A 20,931-nucleotide genomic window follows, 5' to 3' on the forward strand; every position below is an offset into this window, starting at 1 on the left:
TGATATTGATGGGCTGGCATCTATGCCAGAGTCAATAGGGTTTTTTAACCAAAAAAAATATGTGCATTTAAATCCCCCTTACTTCATTATATTGAAGGCAATTATACACAAATACTTTCATTTGTGAAAAAGCATTTGCATGCTGATTACCATTACAAGACATTTTGTGGAATGTAATTCACCAATATTTGCAATACAATTCTCATATTAAGGTGTTATTTCATGGTCTTTTTTCCCCTTTACTGAACAGTCCAATTCAGAGACTTCCTACATGTCTTTGAATTGGACTCAATATATTCACTCAGTAACTTCTTTTCATAACAAAAATGCTTAAAATGCCTCTATAGGAGTGCAATCTTATATTCCCACTCCTGTCCCCTTCTGTGTCTTGAACAGCAGCTTAGCACAGAAAGCAAACAGGTTTCCTAGCACAGAGATAAAGTGATCAGAAAAAGATTTACAGGCTAGATTTCTGTAGTTTCAGGCTGCTCTTAAAGGCACAATGCAGGTAATTAGATGGCAACTGTCACAGCCCAAACCTATTTGTGCTTACACAAAGTTCCATGGTATTTACATGAGAGTAAATGTTCATAGTACTGCAGTCCTGTGCACACTTACTCATAAGTAAGTCCAATTGAATGCACTGGGGGGTTGCTGCTGACTAAACACACTGTACATGCCCATGTCCCATTCAATTATTTACTTTAAAACAAGCATGTGAATTAAAATGCTTGATTAAAATCCATGCTGCTAGATTCAGCAAAAATAGTAGTTATTTGTAGAGACACAGAAGATAAATATATATAGTCAAATGCTCTCTCGCTCTCACACACAAACACACCATTTTCCTTTTTTCAGACACACTTTGCTTAGATTACCACAGGTGCATGTGCCAGAAGTAAATTTGTATTCACATTACAAACCCAATGGATAAGGAATTTAATTTTTATAGCTCTCTCTACGGAACATGGCTCACAAATGCCAACAACAAGGAATTCAAAACAGGATCAATTCTTTTCCCTTCTTGGAAACAATCTTATAAGTGTCCAAGTACTCGACAACATGAAAGAATATTGTTGCTTCTCTGAGCTCTTTTGATATCTCTCTCTGCATGGTGGAGCTGTTCACGAGTGATGGGAGAAATCTCTTTTGAAAATAAATGGCACCTCTTCAAGTGTGTTCAGATACATCCTGGCTGGACCTTCAGTTATAACTTGAAAAGGATGCTTGATTTTTAAATTTGTTTTAGGTATCAAATTGTGATGCCTGCAACAATCTTCAAACCTTATTCTCGCAACACCGGCTTTATGAGTTTCCCCCATGTCAACACAGAAGGCAGAAAGTAATGAGACTGGTGAGGAGAGGTAATGGGAGTAAGGAAGAGAGGATGGGGTTAGGCAATTGTTGCTGAACATCCCAACAAACTAAAGTTCACACTTCAGATGAGACATACTGAAAAGGTTAATGCTACTGAACTTAATGGTTTCTTCACATCCATAAGCATAGCTGTCACCACATACTTACACAGAGCACTAATCACTTCACAAGAGTCGAAGCACTGGTACAAATTGTAGTGCACAGGAGAATGTTACCCACATGCAGCCTGATCCTACACATGCATACACACACTTACTCAGTAAGCATGCAGATTACGACATCACTCTTTCTTCTGGCCTTTAAGGATACCTAAGAATTACACATAAACAGGTTCCCAACTTATACAAAAGAAAAATGCAGTATATTAAGACACAGAGCTTTGGAAAATAAACTTGGAGAGAATTAAAATGTTGATTTTAATCACACTTAAAACATTTTTTTAAAGATTCCTTAAAGAGATTTTTTTTTAAAATCAAGATACCAGTTCAAATGTTAGCTGTGCAGTTGTCATAAGCATAGCTGTCAACTTTCCCCCTTTTTTAAGGGAAATTCCCATATTCAAAATAGGATTCCTTGCAAGAAAAGGGAAAAGTTGACAGCTTTGGTCATAAGACTACTATGATTGCGGCTTCAATTCTAACCGGGTACAGAATTGCAGTCTTTGGTTTCTTCCATAGCCAATATTAACCATAAGCTTTACATCAATGTTTATAACACAGATCACCAAACAAAGAAAGAAGACAAAACATGGGAATCTTGTATAAGGTCTAAGAGGAAAAATTGTCCTAGCTGTGGAGTTTCACAAGAAGCTCAAATATTTGTGACACTACAGATCAGCTAACATTAGCACACAGACAAAGCAGTGGGATACACTAAACTGAGTTGTACAGATAAGCTATTGCCAAAACTGTATTTGGACATATTAAATACAAACAATGGACAGGAGAGTTGAATTAAATATATTATTTTGAAGGTGATGTAGGTTTAAAAAGAGAAAGGAGACAATGTAGTTTTGTGTGTAAATGAATTAAAGTGGGTATAAATAGGCACACAAGATATCCTATATGACCCATTGTTCATTCTGATATGGAAAGCGGTATCAATGTCTTTTTGCAATAATCTTTTTAGGATATTGCATTTACATTGTACAGTTATTTTTTGAACTGCACTTGAAAACAAGCAGTTAAATTCTCAGTTAATAATGTAAATTAAGGTAATATCCTTCAAGGATATGCTAATAGAATTTACACTGTTTAATGACAAAAACAAATAATAAACTGGCAGCAACCAATATTATTTTTAAATAAATGTTAATAAAACAGATTGTCACTAAAGAAAAATAGCTACGTTAGTTCTGCACTTCGGGGGGGGGGAATCATTTCCACATTAAATAAAATTTAGTATTGAAATTAAATGTGCCATAATGAAGCATCTCACAGGTACCATTTACTGACACTGCCAGAACAAGAAGCTGCCTGTCGTTGTTCTTCTAGCGCCTTGATATCCAGGTACCCTCATGAAGTTATGATGATGAAGAGAATTCTAGTTTGCTTTAGAGCAGGATAAAGTTTCTACTCCTATAAGAACTTATTTTGGGGAGGATACCCACTGATTTTTTCCTGGAATGACAGAATTCATTGTGTTTTAGGACTTTTATTCTCACTGGTTAATCAACAGGTATTTTCACAGTTGCTGTTGTAGAACTAGCAAACACAAGCTTACGCTGCTTTTCAAATAATATATTTCAAGCCCCCCTTCCTACAAAAATGCTGACATATTTAATTTTAATTTGACCTTCCTGGAAGTTTCGCCGTCACTCACACTGTGTGTGGTAGGCTGGCTATACAGACTTCCATTTTTACCCTCATCCAGCTTCTTACCACTATATTTTGAAGGACAGAAGTTTAAAAAATGAAAAGCTAGGCTGTTTGTGTATATCCGGTAGTACAACTAATGCTCATAATTAACACTTGCAGCATGGATTTTACACCTGGAAGATAGCCTTGTGCTTACATGTATTTTTGTGGGGTTTGGCGGCTTATCACAATCCTATGCATGTGTACTTAGAGGTAATCCAATTTAGTTAAATTATCAGGTAAGTGGGTATAGGTTTGTTTATTAATAAAAGGATGCTAGACCCCCTGCTACACTTAAAGCTCCCAGATGTTTTCCATAAGATATATCAGTTTTCACTTTAAAAGACAGCACTTCTAGCAAAGAGAGCTAAATAACCTGTAACCATAACCATGGTGTACAATCAGGAATTTAAAAGAGAATCTACTACAAAATAAAAACTAACTAAATTCAACATATTTTACTACCAAAATGTAATTGGAATAGGATGACTCTCAATTAGCCCACTGTGCTGCTTTCGCCAACTATTCCCATGTCTTCCCCGAGCTCAAAAGAAGTATGTTGATTTATTAGTAGATGTACATAAAAATCAACAGAATCAAAGTTAGTCCATTACCACCAACTTGGATCATTTTGTTTGGGTTTGGTTGCGTTGTGTAAAGAAAGGCAAGTTCGTATTTAATGTTTCTTGTAACTTTAAATCCTTTGCTTATCAATGGCAGTGGGGGGGGGGGGGAGAGAGAGAGAGAGAGAGAGAGAGAGAGAGAGAGAGAGGAGAAGGAGGTAAACATGATGATGAAATACTTTATCATGCTGATTGACAGAAAAAATGCTCCATTACTTCACAAAATGCCCGTATAACAATTCCCTCCCATCAATAAATCATGATGAGATTCCAGTTAATTAAATAAACATTAGTCAATAAACCTGGCGCTTTTTGTAAAGTTATACAATGCAAACTTAAGTTCCTATAAAGCGTATATTAACTGGGGGCAAAGAGCCAAATATTTTCCTTTATCGGATCTAACAACGCTAGATGAGACTAGCAGATTAAAAACATGCAAGGGAGTTTCCTACATACAGCTATCATGCTGATTTTGTATCATTAAAATGGCTCCCAAACAAGCAGATTAACTGATTAATTGATGATTAAGACTGCAGGAAGATCAGACATTACACCCAATACTTCTTGCATGCACACACAGAGCTAACTAATTGACAGCTACACACACATCAGAATGATCAGTCTCCCAAAGCAATATTTTAAAGTGCGCAATAAACCCCTCTTTCAGCATTTTCATGCACAAGAACAATTATATTTCTAAGTTCAAGTTCTGCGGCCTAAAGCTCTAAAAGAATGAAAGGGGGGGAATTCTTCAGTACACTGTTATCAATAAATAAACTTTTGAAATTAATCATGCGATCATAAAAACTAGCAATAGAACAGAAATATAACCTCAGTATTATGCGAGGCACTCACAGAATATATTCTGGGCCAACATGCACTAGATTAATATTAGGAATAAAGCTCTTGTGCTGAATTTCTACCATCAGAAAGAACTTTGGAGAAAAGTTCCTTGATGTATCAGATATACTGATGGTGAGGGCCATGTATTCCATCCTCTGCTATGTTATATGGACAGTACCTGAAGCCAGTGCTTATTACCAATGGTAAATACCATATTGTGTGCCACATAACTGACACACATCCCACACTTTTTCCAATACAGCTGGTTACTGTTGTATAAATCTCTTTTGTCTGGGGGGTAAGGAATGATGACCGGGCACCAAGTTTGTATAGTAATCACATCTTGTTTCAAATATCACACATTAATAAAGCCTTTCATAATAATGCAACAGACACAACTCATTAGCAAATCTAACACCCAAAGTCCTATTGCATTTTTGCTGAGATCTGGTCCAAACTGTCCACAAATAGCACTTGTTTTTCAGTAAGGACAGGAGAGTGCTAAGAAAATGCCTCATTTCAAGGAATACTTCATTCTCTTATTAACAAAAGCTGTCTGGCAAAGAAAATTCAGAACTTCTCTGGAAGTCCAGCAAAATTCACCTATATTGTGATTTTCTAAAATGGTATTTTTGACATGAGTTATCTGTAGCTATGTATCCTTGTCTAGGATACAACTGATTACAGTAAGAATCCACATGCAGTGCACTAGCCAAAGAGAAGGTGGAAAGGGCAAAGATGTTCTTAATGGGTCTCCCTGATGTGGTACAAGTAATGCCCAATTTCTTGAATAAATACCAGCACTGGAAAGATTTCCCTGATAAAGAGCTAATGACAAATACACCAAAAAGCAGATTTATCAGAGGTTGCAACTGTCACATGGAAACAAACTTACGAATGTATTTAATCCCATCAAGTCCCCCAGATGAAATATATTCCTAAAGATGCAATGCAGGGAAGCACACATACAAAAAAATAAGCCTGAACCACAAACATTAAGGCGCAAAAGCAACAAACTAACTGTTTGAAGTTTTATTCTTTAAATATACATTTAATCATATGGGAAATATGATATAAACAACTCAAAACAAAAGTGTAAGGAGGATCTGCTGACTCTGTTTTTTTCTTAAATTTCTTTCTGGGAGTGACAAATACAGAAGTCCATTTTTATTTTTATTTTTTAGGAGGGGGAGTAAATTCAAGCAGCTTCCCCAACTCAGACCTAACTTTCCCCCCTTTGGAGCATCATCATGACAAGTGGCTGCTTGATAGATGTTCCCCTTGATAAACGACTTGTTCAAAAGAGACACAGTAGCTTTCATTTCCTGACCACAACACACTTTTAATTTGCAACAGCAGAACCTGCTGGAGTGTGACTCAGTCCTACTCTCCAGCTTTTCAGGGTTCTGTCCCTGACAGGCCACATCACTGGGCAAAACAACAACTAGGTGCATCCACTAACAACAATCACTGCATCATGTTTTTTTCTTTATATATCACATTCAGTTGCAGAACTGATTACATTGGCGCTCTCACACACTCTTATCCTCTTCACCCCTCCCTGAAAACTCGACCGCTTTCAAAATCACTCTGCTGGTCAAGATATTCTACTAGGAAATTGAGAAGTAGAGGTGGGGGTGGAGAGAAGGAGAAGAGGGGGAGACCAGAGGGGTTTGGGGGGGGGGGTTGAGAGAATAAAGTGCACAAGTGCCATACAATATACAAAGCAATGTCACCCAACCATGATTACTGTGTATTACTACTATTAGAATTATCATCATCATCCAGGAATTGCATTTAAACAGTGGCCACCATCCACCCCATCCAATTTCAGCCCTCAGCACACTATCCAATTTCCCGATTTAAAATTATAAATGTAATATCCTCATTCACAAGCAGCAGGTCCAATCTGCTGTGAATATATATTACAGCTTTAACATCACAGAGGGAAATCTCCCATCTGGCAATCACATTCGCTCCAACAGCTCTAGGAAATAAAAGCGGGGGGGGGGGGGCAGGGAGAAAAGAGAAAGAGAAAGCCGTGTCTTCCTGCTCTCCCCCCTCCCCCTTAAAAACATGTCTCAGGGCAAATTATGTGCATCTAAAATAAACAGTTGCTGTATTGATTGCCTCAAAGTCAACAAGTTCCAAATGCAAAATAAATAAATAATAATAATCAGATAATCATCCCTATTGTAACAGCGGCTCAGGGTTACTTTGGAGAGATATAGGCACCTACTAGCATCAGCCTAGGAGTGGACATTTGGCACTCAAGCTTTGCTTTGGATTCAGGTTTGTTAGGAAAGATCAGTGGTCACGTACTTAAGCTGACCATGAGGTTTTGCTCTGTCCTTATTTGCTTCTCCCACAGGCTAGTAAAAGTGAGACAATTCGCTGTCCTTCTGTCACCCCACAAATTCCAAATTTTTGCATTTGTGTGCAAAACAAAATCTGCTGTTATTCTTTCTCTAAGCTTCTGTAACTGGACTTTTGTAAACTGAAATATGTTGAAATCCTCCCTGCTCCATTTCATCAGATCTCCTCCAGGCCTATTTTTTTAAAGGTGTCGTATAGAATGTGTCCTCTTACAATCATTTAAAAGTATGTTGCAAGGGACACGCAGCTCTACGGAAAAAGACAGAAAATACACAGGTCGTTATTAAACTGGAGGAGGGAGGCAGAAGAATTGGTTATTGTGCCCTATGAATCATCTTATTTCCTATCCTGATCTAAAAACCTACCAAAAAAAGTAGAGGAGGAGGAAAGATATAAACGGTAGTATAGAGTAAGAGACAAGGAAAAATACTTTAAATTAAAAAGGAAACATTTGCTGTGAGTGTAGGCACAGATATGTTCAGGGTTTCCCCCCCTCCCCTTTTTATAGTCAGTGAGTTTACTAATTTACATACTATTTGAGTGTACACAGTTCACTTTTGGTAACATGCAACTTTAGCATTGCAACTGAGAACAAAAGTAACATTGCAATCAAAGCAGAAATCAGAAACAAAATGAAACACACAAAAACTGCTTTACACACTTGAAGCTTTACAATTAACATCATTTATCTCTAGCCATATCCACATGCAAAGTCCTCAGATATTTTTTCCATCATGCACTTTTAAATTATCTAGATGCAAAGAGAGAGAGAAAGAAAGAAATAGAAGACATAGATCCCAAAAGCAGACATACATAAACACTGGTGCTACTGATCATTTCTTGCTGGCAGCACAAAAAAGCTGAATTGGATTTTTTCTCTCTCTTCCTCTTCTTCTTCTCCTCCTCACAAGCAGGAATTCCAAAGGTTGCTTTTCATTAAAGCCACTTTTCCTCTCAGCTATCAAATGTCACTGCCTTGAAACGTGGGCCCTTTCGTCAGGTATTCATTTAACCTACATGCATATAATTAAGTGGGAAAGCAACATCAACAAAAAGGGGATCTCAGATCACAAGAGAAGAAAGAAGGGGGGGGGAGAAGAGCACATGACCACGAATACAAGTCCATGTCAATTTCACTCACTCCCATTGAAACTAACAAGAGCTCCAGGGAGAATAGTAATAGGATCAGTGGATTGTATATACCATTAAATTATACATCTTTCTCTCCGTTCCAAGCCAACAATACGCCCACCGTGCTGTCCCCCCTCCCTCCACGATGATGTGCTTACATTTTACTGCATCAGCTTCTCTTGACATATTCACGCTCCCCCACCCTGAACTAAAACACGGCAATTAACCCTAACTTTCCCCTTCCACCGATCCTCATTCGCACTAATTTGCTTAAAAGTTCGTTCCCCCAATACACCTAAGTCGCATCTTATCCGCGCGTTCCTGCTTGGACCCGAATTTGAAAAAATAAAGAGACCCACTTAAGCGAAAGTGGATTTCGCGGCGGGGTGGGGTGGGGTGGAGGGGGAAGCTCTAAATCTCGCAATCGCGAACTCTTGGGCTCCTGACTATTGTTAGCAACGATCAAGGAAGGGAGGGGGGAACCATCCACCGCGATGCTATCTCTTTACTTTCCACGCTGCGCTTAGATGAGAAAAACGGAACGGAGGGAAAAAAGAGAAAAGAATAAACCAGTCTGGACCATGTCCTATATTTAAATATAGATTTAAAGCACTATGGCTTAGATTTAATATTTAAAAGGCACACGCAGAAAATGTAAAGCGCCCGTAGACGCCTGGATATATTTAAATTATATAAATTTTAAACAGAGCGGGCGGGAGCGGGGGGGGGGGGAGGATGAAAAGAGGCGAATGGCGATGGGAGATCTTACCTGGAGGTTTGGTAGAGAAGCCCGGTAGGTTAGAGCAGCATCGATCCTATCTGTTCGCTGATGAATGGGGGCTCGGGTTAAGTGAAGGTGCCTATGATTTGAAATCATTCCAAGTTTTTGAAGGGAAGACTGACTGCAGCCTCTGCCATGTTGGAATTTCAAACCCAAAACAGCTGCTTCGCAAAGAGCCAGCATGCCAGCAGCTGAACGCCTGCGCAGAGCGCCGCCGAGCCAAATTCAAATCACTTTCACACTCGGAGCCAAAGATCAGTTTTCAAAAAAGAGAGAGAGAGAGAGGAGAAGAAGAAGAAGGTGGGGGGATATCGGGAGGGAGGGAGAGAGACGCACCAGATTCATAGGCAAGAAGAGGAGGAGAGGAAGCTCAATGGCCGCGCGCTACTGCCGCCGCCGCCGCACCACCACCAGGCCCCTGGCTGCACAGGTCAGGTTACATGGTAGGGGCTGTCGCTTGCAAGGAAGCCAGCAAACACTGCCTGGAGGTGGCCGGGAGGTCATGGCAGAGCAGCCAGGGAGCTCTCCCGCCCCTCCCGCGGCCGCGAAAAGGCGAATCGGGAACTTGGGGAGTTGGGATCCCTGCTCCCAACCTCGCCTCCGCCTCCTGCAGCAAGAGGAACACTTCTCCCAGCTCGGGCACTTTCCCTGCAGCCGGGGAAGCGCCATAGCCCGTCCCATCCCCCCCAACCCCCCGCAGCAGCGGCGGCGGCGGCTAGCGTCTCTGCCTCCCCCACCCCCGCCCGGTCCCCACCTCGCAATAAGCAACAGCGGCGGCGGCGCCTCCAGCTCCAGGCCCTACCGCAGCTCAGTGGCAGTAATGCCTCTGTGCAGCCCGCTCGCCGTCGACTCAGCTCCCTAGACTTTGGGATGCCGCGCGGCAACGGCCGAGAGCGGTTGAAACAAGAGAGAGAGACCAGGAGGGGGGGGGGAGCCCGATCCTGCTCTGTGTGCTTGCTCGCGGGTAAAGAGTAAAGTCGCACCGTGTGCTATGGAGCTTTCCGCACCCCCCGGGTAAGAAACTGTGTGCGGCAAAGGGGATTGCAGCCTGAATGATGCAGGATAGCAGCAGCATGGGGGGGGGGGGGAAGCGAAAAACGACCAAATACATTACACTTTCCCCCCTAACAGTTGCATTTTATTTCCGCTGTCCTCACTTGGAAGTTCCTTTGCATGCAGGATCCCCTGCTCTCACTTGCTCCAAATGACGTTTCACGGCACCGTCCTGCACAAGTTATTTCCTCACAAAGAAATTTTCCGCTGGGTTGAAGAGAGTGTTGGCAAATAAAGCCGCACTTCTTTCGGAATGGGACCCAGTGAATTCAGTCGGGGCTTTATTTCTTAGTAAATCTCTGCAGTGGATACAGATGTAATATCCCATTAAACTCTTCAGAGTGTTTCTGTTTACTAAGATAGTGCTGTGTGCGGCTGCAATCTTAGGCGTGCTTTCTTGGAAGTTCTACTGAATTGCTCTCTGTTTAAAAGGACTTCCCTGTGGATCCAAACTGGCAGCACCATCTGAGGTGAGGTGCTGAGTACACCAGGAATCTCCTCCAGGATACATGGGAGTGGGAAGACAAAATATACCAAGGCTGCAATCCTAAATTGCCAAGGAGCAAGTCCTGTTGAAATACTTGAATTAGTTCTGAGTAAATATACTTTGAGATGTGATGTGATTAAACAGGCTTGCTTGGAAGTGAGTCCAGTTTGCATAGTGATAGTTGTAAACATGCAAAGGGTTTGGCTGTACCTCTTGTGATCCTCTGTGTTATCATTTGCAAGTGTCAGTTTCTTCACCTGTAAAATGGGCATCGTTAATACTAATATTTAGTATAATCCCCAAGAGATAATTTGAGCCCAGACTGAAGAGAGATAAGTCCCTGGAATCAATTTTTACACAGCAAGTCCCATCTCTCCTTTATCTCCTATTGGTGAAATACCCCATAATTTGAGCTGTGAAGGTTGATTAGAAAGAATCTAGCCACCAGAGTGGCTCCTTGCAAATCCCTTGCTACTTACAGCTCAGGGAACATGCCCAGCAGCTTCAGGGGTTAAGTGTTTAGGATCAGATGGCCACCGTACCTTCTTAAGAGGTATGGATGGGTGCATGCTAATGCTTTGATATCAATATGTATATGTTTGCTTATGATTTGATATCTCTTTACATCTGAATGATTCATAGTTGATTATGCGAACTACCTCCATTGACTTTTACTGCATTTGCAGTGATGTGTAGCAATATGATAGTTCTGTTTGTGTTGTTAGAAGTGCCTTTGGTGCACCTCACATACAAATCATCACCTGCCTGTATGTATGTATGTATGTATGTGTGTATGTTTGTTTGTTTAATTGTTGTTGTTTGAGGAACATGCACAGACAAATCCAAACCTTAGAGTTAGAACCTTTTTGATGTAATCCATTCTCAAATGCTTTGCTGCAGGGACCCACCAATGGTCTTTTGTCTTTGAGCAAAATCCACTTGTCACTTTCAGTGCCTTAATCAGAAACTACATCTCTCAATCTGCGACACATTGCCCTCCCCCCTTTAATGGCAAGCTGGTGTTCATCTCGGGCTTTTCATACCCTTCCTTACCTTATTATGTTGGATGCAATGAATACTTTTTCACAGTCCATTTTGGGAGGGAAGAGTTATCTTGCGACATTGCATATGCAAATTAAAAGCCCAGACAGAGGATCTAACATAGGGAGTGGCATTTTATCCCATGTTTCCCTTTTATCATTTATATTCTGCACTAGTACCTTGAGACTCACCTCTGTTTACACAGAAAATAAGCCCCAATGATTTCTATAGAGTCTCCTCCCCAGGAACTGGGCATACGATGGTAAACTTTTATATTTTCTTCAGGTTAATGCCAGTGTACTTGCAAAGCAGCCAGAAGGTGAAAAGGTAAAAGGTAAAGGGACCCCTGACCATTAGGTCCAGTTGCGGATGACTCTGGGATTGCGGCGCTCATCTCACTTTATTGGGCAAGGGAGCCGGCGTACAGCTTCCGGGTCATGTGGCCAGCATGACTAAGCTGCTTCTGGCGAAGCAGAGCAGCGCACGGAAATGCCGTTTACCTTCCCGCCGGAGTGATACCTATTTATCTACTTGCACTTTGCCGTGCTTTCAAACTGCTAGGTTGGCAGGAGCAGGGACCGAGCAATGGGAGCTCACCCCGTCGCAGGAATTCGAACCGCCGACCTTCTGATCGGCAAGCCCTAGGCTCTGTGGTTTAGACCCCAGCGCCATCCCAGCACCACCCGCGTCCCTGTGAGAAGGTTAGAGCAATTCAAACATCTCAATGTGTATTTAAGTGCCAGGAGACTCAATGGGACATTTTGCATGGCAGAATGGCAAATTCCCAGCTCTATGAAAAGGACTGTCATAGAAAGTAGTGTGGAATAGTCTTCTGTCCAGTATAAAAATAAATATCCCATGGAGCTTGTCTTTGTGCTGCTAGAGGTAGTTAACAGTGCAGTCCTAAACATATCTCCTGAGAGGTATATCCCACTGAGTTCAGTAGGGCTTAATCTCACCCATGTGAGTACGCAATTGCAGCCTTAATGTGGGACTTGTCAATCCTTTATGTCTTACTCATGTGCATATAATTGTTCACATTGCTCCAATTTTATGTGTATGGGGTTGTTGTTTTCTCCTGCAGGATTGCCAAGCTCTTTCTTTAACTACACTTCAGCAACCATGAAGCCCAAGCATGTGCATGTTTGTTCAGATAAAAGTCTAAATTTAACTCAGATGAAAGTCCAAGTACCATGCACACTTACCGGCAACTGTGTCCCAATATACATTAGTGTATATTATTAACTTGCATGTCCATCAGTTAACTATAGTTTTCAGTTAGGTGCAATTTATATTCATATGCTTCCTTTCACAAGCCTCTCCTTCCTTTGCATGCTGTATATAATACACAAATGATAAACAGTCCGTGTTGGTCCCTTCCAGAGTAGATCCTGTTAGATTATTAAATTATTTCTCATAATATATGTAACCTTTTACAGCTTTAAAACTGTATGGAAATTTGGGCAATGTTTGGGTTTGTAATCCTACCTGGGACCTTGTGGTAAAGGATGAGTAAGAAATCAAATAAGTAAATAAATCATTCTCTGCATTAGGAGAAACAATTTCTGCATGCTCATATTGGGAAAGGGATATTTCTTCCTGATATCACCCCCTCATGCCTTGTGAGTTGCCTAACCTTGAGCCCCCAGGCTGCACATATTTCCATATACGTGTAGATTTAAATTGCCCTCCAGACACTTTGGATTACAACTCAGCTGCAGCCATGGAAGTTGTAGTCCCAAGAAACTGGAAGGCACCAGGTTGGAGAAGACTTTCCCATATCCTTACCTTGTCTTAGGGAGGCCCAATATTCCTCTATGGAGAAAATAGCTCTAGTTCAGGGATGTTGATACCTTCTTCCTGCCAAGTAAGAAGGCCAAGCAAGCACCTGCTGCTTTCTTGTACATCCTCCCCAAATGAATGATCAGTGCTGTCAGCTCTGATGGCCCTGGTTGTGTGTTTGTGGAAGGGCCACAGGTAAGAAAGGGGGGGAGAGAACATCAGATCTGAATTCGACACCTGTACTAATGGCCAGGGACAGCCTACAAACTCCAGGGGTCAGCACTCTCTCTATATGTGTCTCTCCCCTATTACCATCCAAGACTCCTGCTCCTATGACCTTTATTGCATGAAGTGAACATTGCATCAACAGGAAGCAAGGCATTCGTTGCTGTAGCTCCAAGGCTGTGGGATAATATCCCACAATGTTTGGTTGAATTCATCCCTCCTAGCCATTAGGGGGCCAGTGACCAGACAGGCAGCCTTTGTGGTCATGACACTCCATCTGTAGAATGCTCTTTGCAGAGAGGTTTACCTGGAGTCCTCTTTGATGTTTTGTTTTGGCACGTAAAGGCTTTTTAAAATTTGTGCAGGCATTTCAGCATATAGCGTAAGTTCCCTTGACTGTGTTTTTATCCGTTTCTTTGAATTTAATGGCTTTGTTTGTTTTAATGGCTATTTCTTTTATTTTCTTCTATCACACTGGGAGTTTTTAGGGAAGGGCTGAATAGAAATCTTCTAAATAAATAAATGAAACATATCTGTTTGGGAAGACCTTTGGTCAGTAAACAAATATTGTATGCCGATCCATAATAATCTGCTGAGTTCAATGTCCTGTGCTTTTAATTTTAGTGTTGCCATTTTTAAACGAGGATGTCATTTTATTTTATTATAGATTATTGTTGTGAGCTGCCTCAAACTTGTAGAATTCGGACATAAATGTTATAAACAAATAAAGAGATTTCCATAGGAACATAAGAAGCTGTCTTATTGCTCTGTGAAGCTCGGTATTGTCTCTAACGCACAGATAACCTGTGGCATTCAATATGGTGTGGACTGCAGCTCCCATCATCCCTGATCAATGGACATTCTGACTGGAGGATTGAGAACTGGAATCCAACAACATCTGGAGGGCCACAGGTTCCTAATCCTTTTATTTATTTGTTGATAGATGGATGGAGAGAGAGAGAGAGAGAGAGAGAGAGTTTATATACCACCCTATACCCACAGGTATATCCTTGACTCTGACCGCCCAGGGTTTCACATGGGTCTTTTCTAGCCCTGTCTGGAGATGCTGAGAGACCTTTTGCATGCAAAGCATATGCTCTACCACCCTGCTACTGTCACATAGATTGTCAGGGCTGGAGTCATACACATGTCAGCAATAAAATAAGTAGATATCAGTTATCAGTTAACTCTTTCTGCAAGGAAACGGACATACAACTTGACCTGGTGGTCTCAGCAACGTGGCCCAGTAGGCCTTGCCCCTATGAAGCAGTTGCCAGGACGGAAGGTCCCTTCCTTTCACCCTCTCTAAAGCTCCTCCTCTCCTGGTTCCCAAGCAGTCCCAAACTGTGTCTGTGCACCTCTGTTCTCTGTTCTGATCTTCTTATTACTTTGTGAGTTCTTGGAGACCAGGGAGGAGGCGAGCTTGTAGCAGTAGGAGAGAGAAACTCCCTGGATTCTTCAGCAGTCTCTTGATGCCCCTCCTCCTCTGCTTTGGCCTCAGAGTCTGAACTGCTTTTCACAGGCTCTTCTTGCTCACTAAACCCTGTTGCCCCTTCAGCATCCAGCACCACCTTCCAATATTTTCTCTCTGACCTCTCCTTGGTGTCCTACCACAAATCCCCTGGCTCTGAACCTTCCTCCTCTGAGGTTTCCATTGTGGGCTCCCCAGTTGGTGCCTCCCACCACACCTCTTTGTCCAGCCAGTCCCTGACATACATCTATGTTGTCAGAACTGAAAGGAAGAAGAAGAAGAAGAAGAAGAAGAAGAAGAAGAAGAAGAATTTTATCATTTGTACACCACCCATCTCACTGGGTTGTCCCAGCCACTCTAATAATGTGTTAGATCAGCCTTCACGGTGTCCAGGCAGCATGGGGAGTTGGAGTACCAAACATCTGGAGAGCACCTGCTTGGCGAACGCTGTGTTAGGTGTTTCACATAGGTGAGGATGCTCAAGATAGCTCTCTTCTTCCCCAGCACTATTGTTTGTATGCAGAAGGACCAATCCACAAACAGTAAATGGTTTCAATTTATAAGAGCTGGTTCACTTAGTTGATCCAAGATGGGACTAGAGATTTAAATATCTCCAAAGACCATTCAGATCATTCTAATAGGGCAAGTGCTGCATAAAATATATTCTTAGATAAAATTAATTATGGAACAAAGTTCCATATTTCCTTGCCTCCTGTGCCACTGCCTCCTGGCATGTGTGACATTTGTAAAAAAAAAACATGAATTCCTGTCATGTAAAATATACCCTTTGTATGTGCACACATGCACACATTCTGTTTTCTTGCTATATAAAGAGATGTCACCATAACCTGTGGACATTTTGACAGGTCTATGAGAGCTAGTGCAGTGTGTTGGAGGAAGAGCTGTGAGATGAATCAGTTTGGATCTCACCTCAACCATGCACTTGGGGAACCTTAGGTGAACCTGTTAGCATCAGCCCTCAGCACCAAAGTAATTGAGGTCTACTATATTGGCCTACTATAAAGATTTGTTGCAAGGCTCACAGCCTATATTGCTTTTACTTGGAAGTTAGGCCCAGTGCCAAGCAAGAATACAATTCTAGGCATGTCTGCTGATTACATTCAAAGTATGGATGAGACACTAGTCCTGCTGATGTTATGTATTTTTGCCCCAGAGTGCTTAAATCACCACTAACATCACCATGAAGGAGGGTAGCTCCATCAGGTCCCCTTCTGTGGGGATTGCAACTACCATGATGACGATGGCTGTCTGAGAGAAGAACTGTGTGGTGGGAGCAACCCCGTTCTCCTGGCCAAGACATTATCACCTGCTCTGCTCCTAGATCTGGTGGTGTTGGGTGGAGAGTACTTCCAGGGAGGGGCTGGTTTTTATCAAGGACAAGAGAGGCGGAACTTATATCAGGAGACATTGTTATATCAGCCAGCCAGAAATCTGCATAGACACATCTGCATTAGAAGAATGGTCACTTCAAGAACTTGAGTTTCAGCTTAATTTTGCCTCCTCTCTCACATTCCCTTTTCCTTATGTGCAAGGTCTTTTCAGACTACAAGCTTGAAGGCAGGAACTGCCTTGGTACTGATTTTTGTAAGCTGCTCTGGGAGGGTTTTGACTAAAGTATACATTAATTTTATCATTTCTACTTCATAAATTATAAAAGGGTATAAGTGGCAGAAAGAAAGAAAGAAAGATTTTATAGGAAGGAGATTCAAGCTGCACTCCTATACACATCTACTCAAAAGTAAGTCTCATTGAGTTCCATGGGGCTTGCTCCCAGAATAGTATATATAGGACTGCAGCCTCAAGAAGAAATATTTTATATGTAAGGTATAAAGACCTCAACTTTCCCCACCAATCTACAGTAAAATGCAACAAATGGAATCAAAGCAAAAACTACATCATAAAACTGTTTCTCAGCCCCTTTATACTATTTACTCTACAAATGGATGGCATCACTTAACAATATTGTGCATTAACAATACAATAAGTTCTCTAATAAGTTTCCATGAAATGACAATTTATTTAAAACTCATCATTTGTAATTCTATTCTCATAAGACCATTTAGATGCATGGGTCTTTTCAATTCTAATAGACCTGCTAATAGTCCCTCACAAAAGAATTTATTCAGGCCCTTGACCTCAGATTGATACAACTGCACCACATAATCAGAATTAAGAGATGAGTCAAAGTAATATTCAGTAGTATCAAGGGGGTCAAACTGGTCCTTCAGCAACCCATGTACCATACATGCGAAGGTGATTTCAAAATCACTGCAGCAACCCCCTTCCCTTTGTGGTGTCTGAAGCCTTGTACACACTTTAGGAACAGTTTTGTCAATAAATATTTAGCATACTATTCATACAGTCCATAGATTTTCTTTGTGAAAAGAACAATAGTGGGAAATCACAATTATGATTATTTTTAAGTCTACTGAGCGGGATTTACAGGAAGGTCTTAGAGACCTGCCAATATACATTTTTATATTTAAAGGAACACAGCAGAAACTCCCAATTCAATTCCACAGCAAATGAAAATAACTGTAAAGTTATATACTGTATAAGAATTGATAATCAGATTGAGGTTTTCCTACTGCATGGGAGTCAGGTAAACAGACCACCACAATCACAAATATTTTCTACAAGAGCAAGCACCCATTTGCTTGGGGGAGAAGATTTGGTCATACAGTGACCACAGTTTGATGTAACAGTAAGCTATCACTTCACATTATGTGAATGAGCCTCGGACTTGTGTGCTTTCCCCTCTTTCTTCTCCCTGGAGTGGTTGCAAGAAGATCAAAAGTTTGCATCTTTTTTAAAACCACTCATTACTCATTATGTCTGAATCTGGGTTTAGTTTTATACTTTAGATAGGGATAGGAACCTTTTCCCTATGACTCAAAGGAAAAAATCAGTTGGGTATGGCAGCTGGTACCAGGCATAGTAGCAACCAATGTTTGCTGAAGCCAGAGCCAAAGGAGGGGGGCAAAAACATATGATCTGCTTCACTATAGCTGTCTAGTAGGTAGGAGGGATCAGCAAAAATGAGGTACCGGTACTCTGACTTTCAGGAATAAAGTGCTTTCTGTTGCAGCAAAGCCACCAATGGAGTACAACCTATTAATTTCATTAACTCTGTGTTGGGTTATGGCCAAGAGTGTTTTAAAAAACAAGTGAAGAGGTCAACTCATCAGCAAATACAGATCCCCTTGCCTCCAAAGTAAAACTCCATCATGAAATGCTTTACACAGCTTAGGTTCAGGCCCTAAGTGTATAAGGGTTTTTCAGAACAGGCTCCTTAATTCCCTTGAATCTGCATTATGTTATGTAGTCTGTTGATGCTTGAATTAATGTGCAAGTTGTTAATCTCTCTAGACCTGGATTTAAAATTAGACAAAGCAATAATTAGTTTGGCACCATCATTTTGCTACCCAGAGAGTAATAATATAGGCCATAAAAACAAGAGAGCCCATTACAAGTGTTTTTTTTTTAACCACACATTGTTACTGGGGAAAGATACATAGGTGCAGAATTTTAAATACATTATGGTTAGGCAGCAAAATAAATAATTTTTTGTGAATCCCACCCTATGGGTGGTCTTTTCATTTTTATTAGCATTTTAATGCTAAAGTGGCAAGCAGCCACATCTAGAACCCTCAAGGAGCTGCTGTTACCAATTACAAGCACTCCCCTATTGCATCCATGCGACCTTGACACTGTTGTGGCAGAGTCAGAGAATGATGGGACTTCGGACACCATTGACCACTGCTAGGCCAGACAACTTTCGACTTGTTTCCCCTGAGACTGTGGACTAACTGCTTGGAGTGGTGAGGCTAGTTCTTAAAGACTACTCGTTAAAAAAGCCCCAACAAATGCCAATAGACAATAAATAAACAATTTAACTGAAATTAAAATTCAGGGTCAGGATTGTGATGCACAACAAGCAGTGTTTTAACCATTTCTCCCCACACCAGTGTCAATGACACTCCCCCTCCCTAACTGTTATTGATACTGTGAGTGAAGCTTTCACTGATATTAATACTTAGATTTTCTTACATTGCAATCATCACTTTAGAGCCTAGTCTAAATGGTTTCTGAATTCTGAGCTTCCCCACCTCTAAATAGTCCAGAAAACGTGCCTAATTACATTCTGAGAATACAAGCCTGAAACAGGATAAACATGGAATAGCCACATAGAAGCATAGTCCTTTTGTATGTGCATCTCAGTTTGTTTTCAGGACAAATGACTGCAGAGGAACAATGCAATTGCTTGCATTGGCTACTTTGTCCTGCCTTCCCAATCACTCTTGCTTTATTTTAGTTAACATGAGAGATCAGGAAGTCATCAAATATCATAATTGACTTGATTTCTCAGGATATTTTGAGCTACATGCCATATCCAACAACAGTACATTGGCATATTGTCCTGAATCATTATGTTAAAACATCTCAGTATCAGTTGCATATATTTTGCAAGTATTTAATTGCATGCAAAAAGCATCACATAGCAACATTAAGTATGTGTGTGTGTATACATAGCACTACACAAGTGCATAAATAAACAGAGAGCGGAAGAGATAGGTATAGAATGTAGATTCATTGCTATAAATGCATATATATTCATAACTCATTTAATGCGGAGCTTCTTGTGTAATGCAAGCCACTGATACAAAGTTGCTAATGATAATTATAGAAGTGATGCTGATTTAGTCATTTCAAGAAAGCCATAGAGGCATAATTAGTGTCTGAATGGCCTCAATATTGCATTATTAGGAGGCTAGGGTGAACTTGAAATGAGAACATCAAGGCTGATAGGAGAAGAGAAAACATGAAATACATACATAATTCATTCTGAGATATTATGATAAAGGTTATAACCAGAAACAATAATTTGCAGAAAGCATCTCATGTACCACAGCTGACTGCTGCAATCATTTGGTCAACCTGTTAAAGATCAAACAGTATTCTTCACTATTCTCAGTGGTATCTTGTAATAAAGTAGCAGCAAACAGACAATGTTTGCTTCTGGTCAGTTTTAAAGAATGTTCAGTTTATCAGTAGAGACTTTAATCTCAAGCTTCATAGAGTACAAAGAGAACATTGATCCTACTGTGTTGTCCTTTAGGCCACAAGGCATGAGCATTTTTACATTCATTTGTCACAAAGCAAAAAAAGAAAGAAGGAAGTTAATACTTTGAAACACCAAATGCCATATTTTAAAACAGAATAATTTCCTATTTCTTTCTCTCTCTCTCTTTCATCCCCCAACTCATCTTTTTTTCTTCCTGCTATCTGATTAGGCTTCTGTTCCACCATACTTCACAGTTGTAACTAGTGGAGAAGAGCTCCAGTGCAGGATTTCAAGATTCTGGATTCCCGCCAAGTCACCCATTAGCTAGTGACCTGGTGCTCATGTTGAATGGAGCAATATCATTCATACATGTCCACTGTTTTGGGTTCTGCTGTGAGTAGCTTACATGAAGAATGGCACTTTACCCCAGTTAGGTAAAGAAATGTGTTACAACCAGAGTAATTATTTCTGTTGAGACCAGGTCTGCAGATGAAAAGGAATTAGATTAAATTCACACTATGCGTGTTCTGCAGATGGTGTTTATTTTGCAGACGGTATCGTTTACAGAAATAAAACAAAATGAATTACTTCCTTGACCATGGAATTGTTACCCCCCCCCCCTGAAAGTTGCTGCAAGAAGAATAGTGTGTTCAGCACAATAGGCCTATGCAGGGATATCTTTATCAGAGTGAAGGGGGACAAGTATGCTAGCTCTTTCCCCACATTACAGACACTATCGCTTTTCCCAGGAGTTGGATCACTTTTGAAGTGGAAAACCTACTCTGCTCATGGAAGTTGC

General features: G+C 40.9%; 1 protein-coding gene and 1 long non-coding RNA gene across 3 annotated transcripts in view; one reads left to right on the forward strand and one right to left on the reverse strand.

The window, feature by feature from the left end:
* Positions 1-9,662, reverse strand: part of FIGN (fidgetin, microtubule severing factor) — a 123,906-nt gene extending 114,244 nt beyond the window's left edge. For both annotated transcript variants that reach the window (XM_033166157.1, XM_033166148.1), the window contains exons 1-2: positions 8,976-9,662; positions 7,889-8,088 (exon numbers count right to left, since the gene is read on the reverse strand). In XM_033166157.1, the coding sequence (XP_033022048.1) occupies positions 7,889-7,912 (24 nt within the window). In that variant the 5' untranslated portion in view covers positions 7,913-8,088; positions 8,976-9,662. The remainder of the gene's footprint in view (positions 1-7,888; positions 8,089-8,975) is intronic.
* The window catches only part of LOC117056091, a 429,770-nt gene that overhangs the window by 139,609 nt on the left and 269,230 nt on the right, over positions 1-20,931 (forward strand). The gene's annotated exons all lie outside the window — the stretch shown is intronic.

Source organism: Lacerta agilis, chromosome 1, assembly GCF_009819535.1.
Source record: "Lacerta agilis isolate rLacAgi1 chromosome 1, rLacAgi1.pri, whole genome shotgun sequence".
NCBI classification, from domain to species: Eukaryota; Metazoa; Chordata; class Lepidosauria; order Squamata; family Lacertidae; genus Lacerta; species Lacerta agilis.